This window comes from Patella vulgata, chromosome 1 (genome assembly GCF_932274485.2).
Source record: "Patella vulgata chromosome 1, xgPatVulg1.2, whole genome shotgun sequence".
NCBI classification, from domain to species: Eukaryota; Metazoa; Mollusca; class Gastropoda; family Patellidae; genus Patella; species Patella vulgata.
Genome location: NC_065879.2, coordinates 94,922,294 through 94,928,962, shown reverse-complemented (window position 1 = coordinate 94,928,962; position 6,669 = coordinate 94,922,294). Strand labels below are relative to the sequence as shown.

Below are 6,669 nucleotides of genomic sequence, written 5' to 3'. Positions count from 1 at the left end.
CAACATCATCATTTTTTTCTTCTTTAACATGACAATACAGTGGATATCGTACGGGATCGATAAAATATGCTAGATTACACAGCATGTCGGAATACTCAATTGTCGCAATACCGAAAGTATTATAATACCCTGGGCCCTTATTCACGAAAACTTAAACTAAGATACAATCGAATTTTTAAGAAATACTGCAATTCGATTGGCTGACCAGTAAAATCAATTTGCATATATCCAATTTGCATATTGGTCAGCCAATCGAATTGCAGTATTTCTTAAAATTTCGATTGTATCTTAGTTTAAGTTTTCGTGAATAAGGGCCCAGAACTTAAAATATGATAACCATTTTTTATACATTCAATATTTTATTACATTATAATATAACATAAAAATCTACTTTGAATGTATATATTCATCTAGTTGATTGTTTCTGGTTCTGCTTTGAATATCGTAAAGCGGATTCCTGAAATTGGTCTTCTAATGATTGAATGCTTTCAACCAATCCAACGTCTTTAATTTGAGCGAATGTTTTTATATCATGTAACATGTGTAAACATTTGGCATACGTTAAATCTGTTGACACTGTATCGTCTTCATCTTTGTCTTCATTCGAAGTTACATGTTCATCTTTTTCCTCCTCATCACATTCCGTCGGGATCTCGTTGTCGAAATTGATAAAGTCTTCTTCTGATGTGTTTGAAGACAGCACCAAGGATTTGATTAGTTTAGCAAGCGATAAATCGTCTTCTTCTTCGTCAGTTGATACATCAAAACCACAGCGTTGAAAAGATTTGGTGATGGTCGATACTTTCGTTTCCCTCCATGATCTAACAATCCAATGTATGGCATCTAGAACTGTTATCTGTTTCACTAAGTCATTGGCCTGGTTACATTCGTCAATTCTGGTTATTAAATGGTTCATCATATGGAGCCTGAAACGTGCCTTAAATGATCTTATGATACCCTGTTCCAATGGCTGTAAAATTGATGTTGTATTTGGTGGAAAAAATTTAATAATTACATTGCTATAGGTATCACTGATATGAGACGCTGCATTGTCCATAAACAGAAGGATGTGACGACGTTGACGCCTCATTTGACGATTGAGTTCTTCTAACCAATCTGAAAAAATAGCACTTGTCATCCAAACCTTACGATTGGCCAACCAATTGACTGACAGGTTGTTTTTGTCCACACCCTTAAAGCATCGAGGATTCTCCGCTACTCCGATCACAAGGGGCTTCAGTTTCTCACCTGTCGCACTACAACAAAATAAGATTGTTAATCGTTCGTCTGAATTTTTACCACCTTTAGCGCTCATTTTTTTATCACATAATGTTTGGTCGGGTAATGCCCTAAAAAACAAACCAGTTTCATCACAATTAAATATGTTTTCCTGAGAATACCCTTCAACAATTGACGGAATGCGTACACGGAATTCTTCAACAATTGACGAAATGCGTGCGCGGAATTTTTCAACTTTATCCAGATCAACTGCCACTTTTTCTCCAGTAACTTTGAAGGTTTTGATGTTGTAACGATCTTTCCATGAAGCTAGCCAGCCATCTGATGCTTTAAAATCAGTACAATTTGTTTCTTTCGCAAAACGCAATGCTTTAGTCTTTATTATTGGGCCTGATAATGGAACATTTTTACTTCGGGCACGTACGAACCACTCGTGCGTCTTTCTGCTAATGTATTCAAATTTAGTGTTCCCGTAAAATCGTTTCTTACTGCTGTTAAAGTTATCAGCAAGCTTCAGTTTGAATTCATCTTTTCTTTTTAAAATGTCAGATACTGTTGTACGGCCAATTGAATACTTAATTGCTAATTCCTTCTGTGTAGGTCGTGGAACTTTCTCAAAATCTGCTATAAGTTGCTGCTTGACATCCAATGTCAAATCCGTACGGGCACGCTTTGCAGGACGATCACACCTTACGACCACATCTACATCATCAGTTTTATCTTCTTTAACATGACAATATTCATCTTCATCATCAGTTTTATCTTCTTTAACATGTATTTTGCAATGTTCTTCTAAATCATCATATTGTTGAAAAATCTTATCACATAAAACACACTGATAGAAAGTTTCAACATCTTTGGTTTCCTGTAATGTATAAAAGTTATAACATCATTAGTTTCCTGTAATATATAAAAGTTATAACATGATTAGTTGCCTCTAATATATAAAAGTTTTAACATCATTAGTTTCCTGTACTATATAAAAGTTATAACATCATTAGTTTCCTGTAATATATAAAAGTTATATCATCATTAGTTTCCTGTAATATATAAAAGTTATAACATCATTAGTTTCCTGTAATATATAAAAGTTATAACATCATTAGTTTCCTGTAATATATAAAAGTTATAACATCATTAATGTCCTATGAGAGAGAGAGAAATGGGGTTTAATGTCCACTCTACACAAACTAGGTCATTTCGGGACCAAACACATGGTTTAATTTTATTTCAATAATTCGCTTGCGCGTAGAGGTCTTTAGCAGTGGTAGGAAACCGGGGGACCCAGAGAAAACACATGAGATTGGACAGGCGACCCTACTCCTTGTCACATACAACCGGGGAATCAAAACCATGCCAGTTCACTCGATAACAGCATGGACGTGCTAACAATTCGGCCTTCCAACCCCCACCCCAATTTCCTACGAATCCCAGGTAGGTATTAATACATTTCACAGACAAGTTGTAAGTTAATTAGTCACTGAATAACTCCCCTAACAGAACACCCCCCGACCCCACCCCTGACAGAACAAACACACCCAACCCCACCCGTGACAGAACACACACCCCACCCCACCCCATCCATGACAGAACACCCCCTCCCACCCCTGACAAAACACCAAGCATCACATTAAACAGTCACCAAATACGTCAAGCCAGTGTTACAAGATTTAGTAGTAAATATTGTTTACTGTTTAATATTTCTAACACATTCTAACAAACTAACCAAGGGGCAATTTTAGAGAGAGAGAGAAGTGGGGTTTAACGTCCACTCAACACAAACTAACAAAGGGTCAATTTTAGGGACATTAAACCCTATATTATTGAAGGTTATAGCGTAATATTATTATAACGTAATTGTAGGAAACTTTATGTTATGATCAAGCCTGGAAATAAGGCACCTGTCACTGACAATGTCAGGCACAGATTGAGGCTTTGTCAGGCACAAAACCTCTGGTGCCTGTCATTTTGTCAGGCACTGATTTGTCTTTTTTATTGATATTATTAATACATGTCCGGCATTAAGTTAAAAATGTCAGGTACTATTTCATTAGTGCCCGACATTTTGTCAGGTACATCTAAAACCGTTATTTCCAGGCCTGTTTATGATTTAATTTCAGGTATTTGTGTGTATTGGTAACCACGAACGAATATATGATGGATTGAATGACACAAACTAGGTCATTTCGGGACTAACATATGGTTCAATTTTATTTCAATAATTCGCTTGTGCGTAGCGGTATTTAGCAGTGGGAGGAAACCAGAGGACATGGAGAAAATCCACGAAGTTGGACTGGTGACGAATTGAAACTACGCCAGTTGACGTACCATTTCTCTCTCTATTAAGGGGAAGAAAATATAGTATATTTAGGGTTGATGGTTAAAGGGAGACCGTATTAAAATCACCTAGCAACGACCCTGCATATAAAGCATGCACATCCAATACGCGTCCATTTTTCACTGTATGACAGTAGGTAATAAAGTATCGCCATCTTGGTAACATGTTTTTCTGTTCTGTTTGGTTTGGAGTCTCTGAATATGCTACATACATGTATTTGGAATTTGATATTTCGCTGCAGCAAACAGCACATCAAGTATAGATATCAATTTACTGGGTTGGGGTAACTTGTTGGCGATATCACTTCGGACATTAAATAAAGCTATTTCACATACACGCTGGGGTAGCAGACATTTAGAATTTAATTATAGAGTATTTCATAATTTGTGACACCAAAATGCCAAGTCAATAAACAAATTTCAATTATAATGCCAAATGCCATTTAAAAGAACAATTAATGGATAATGATCTTATAGAAAATATAAACATTTTTCCGGCACACTGGTTTAAGCTGCTATTAATATTGTATTTTGTTTTGTTTTGTTATATTTCATTTTCTAGTATAAATTAGTAGTGATAGTGACCATTGGATAGAATTGATCACGTGATAGGAGCACATCAGTTCATTGTACCAAGAGGTGAATATTGCTGTATTCGTTACTCCTCGGTTTTATGGAAAATACGACTAACGAATTGGTAAATAGTATTCGTAACTACAAAAACTGGCTCGGAAGTCGTGATTTCTACTGGAGAACTGGGGAAGCTAAAATTATATCGAGTTCACGACATATGACGTAACAAGATGGCAGCCAAAGTTACAAAGTTGAACGTTTTTAACTGTAAATTACTATTTTTGTAGTTATATGTTTGTTGTGGATGTGCATATCGATCTGAATGCATGATTTATAGGATTTTACATATTGGTAAAGATTCTCTGAACAATGACAAGAAACACATCAAACAGATACCAGGCTTTCCATTTTGTATTAACTTGTTTTTGTACCATACGGCAGTTCAGGTCAGACCCGTCAATCCCTCAGAGCTGAAATGCAGTAGGGTAGTGTAAAAAATGCAGTAGAAACCATGATTTGGCAGTAGATTTCCAAAAACGCGTAAATTCGCACTTCCAAGGGTAATTAATTTAGAAATGATACACTGAACTGGCCCAACAATACAAAAATTGCATTAAATGGGTAATAGATAAAATATACACAAGCAATGGTACCATATCTAAAATTATTTATGTAATTAAACCAAAATTGAATATGTAGCCTACAGAAAGAAATAATTAGTAACGTAAAAAATAATTAAAATTACCAGTCTTAGATTCTATAGTATTTCTACATTAGGAATAGAGGTGAGGGGGCGTAAAAAATTAGTTTTGCATAACGACTAAATATTGGTATCGATTTAATCATGCCCCCCCATGGCGATTATCCTCTCAATGTACGGGATTTCTTTCTCCTGTGATTGCGTAAATCTGCTTTTACATTTATTCGAGAGAGTGTTCCAATATCCCAAATCGATGTTGATAACCGAAAGTCGCATGTTTACATGCAAAAAGTTGCTTCCCTTAGTTACCTAGTTTTGGCGAGAAAATTAAAAAACTCTTTGTTTGAAAATGCGGTAGAAATCTATTACCGCGCAGTAGAGCGGTACATGAGGCCCTTTTGCGGCACTTTACCGCGTGATGCGGTAGAGTTGACAGGTCTGGTTCAGGTTTTAGGATGGTACAGTCTATATCAATAAAAATGTTCCAGTAATTGTGGTTTAACGGCCACCCGACACAAACCGTATCTTTTCGGGACTAAGGTCCTGCGTTTCTTGGAATTTAAAATGTCCACATACCGTAACAATTAATTAGATATTACTAGTAGGCATATGCTAAGCTAATTAACCGTGCCACGCATCGACATGTAATTTTTTCACAGCTTAATATACGATAAATTCTTAGATTGATTATTTAACATCAATTAAGAAAACTAAACCAAAATAGACCATCAACAGTTTATGTAGATATTTCCTCGCTTGAATTCAATTGGATTTAAAAGAGGCCGATCAAAAGATTGACCAATACTTAAGGGTTACACTGGCTTGTTTATGTAATTCCTCATATGTTTGTAAAGACTGAACCGAACTGAAACGTTTTTGGACTGATATTCCTTTTAGCGATTTAAATTTCACAAGGTGATTAGGGATTTTAATAATCCTTGAATGGATAATGACAGCCATGTTGATTTTCCCACTTGTGTACCCGAACACGTCAAGTGTGGTATGTACTATTTTCTAGTCGGAAACACCATTTTTCCAAGTGGTAACATATACAGCATAGTAAAAAATTAATGTTATTTTTTAAGACATGCAGTTAGATATTGATATGCATCACAATGTGAAATGTTGTAACTTCCATACTCATGCTTGTACATCTAGTTGTCAATAAACTGTTATTATTATTATTATCTATTCAGTATAGTATTCACCCTTCCATTTGGTTTTTTACTCACCATATCGGGCTATTTCACAACAAAACGATAACCAAAGATGCTGACGTGACTCTATAACACCAAGTGACAAGTCATCCAGTAAACAATAGTCTTCACTGAAGCTTACTTTCTTTCCGCATACACAAATAACAAAGACAACGAAAACTGCCTTTCGTTTCAAAGTTCATTTCCGGTATAACGTGAAGAAGGTTGTATACAAAATTAACTTCCGGACCTGCACGGCTCGAATAACCCACAATCATTTTTTTTTTATTTCTGTAGTACGGTGCATTTATTAATGTTTTAAATGTATATTTGTACAAAAAAGTCTATGTGGTGTGTTTTTATGTCAGCTTGGTGACTTGGAGTCTAGCCAAGATGCAGTGTCCAGTGTGTTCGCTGAGCTGTTTTAATGTATACCTGGTGTGCACTTTCTTGTTCAAAATTGTAATAAATAATCAAGTATTGATTTATCTCAATAGCTTAATTAATAATTTGTGTAATAGGAATTTCATTAACTTGTAAATAATTCATATATCTTTAGTTTTTCCCTGCTGCTCAATATTTATTGTGGTGTCTGGTTTTTCTTAATTATTGAAACACCTTTCC

The 6,669-nt window shown here is 35.4% G+C and overlaps 1 protein-coding gene across 2 annotated transcripts; it reads right to left on the bottom strand.

Annotated features, from left to right (window-relative positions):
- Positions 1-397: 397 nt before the first annotated feature.
- Positions 398-6,241, bottom strand: LOC126817329 (tigger transposable element-derived protein 6). Of its 2 annotated transcripts, none has more exons than XM_050544207.2 (2): positions 6,082-6,241; positions 398-2,139 (listed from the first exon to the last, which is right to left on the bottom strand). In XM_050544207.2, exon 2 carries the CDS (start codon positions 1,313-1,315, stop codon positions 407-409), a length of 909 nt encoding a protein of 302 aa, XP_050400164.1. In that variant the 5' UTR covers positions 1,316-2,139; positions 6,082-6,241; the 3' UTR covers positions 398-406. The 2 variants fall into 2 exon arrangements, with proteins under 2 accessions (XP_050400164.1, XP_050400155.1); XM_050544198.2 differs by having other exon boundaries at positions 398-2,104.
- Between the last annotated feature and the right edge of the window lie 428 nt (positions 6,242-6,669).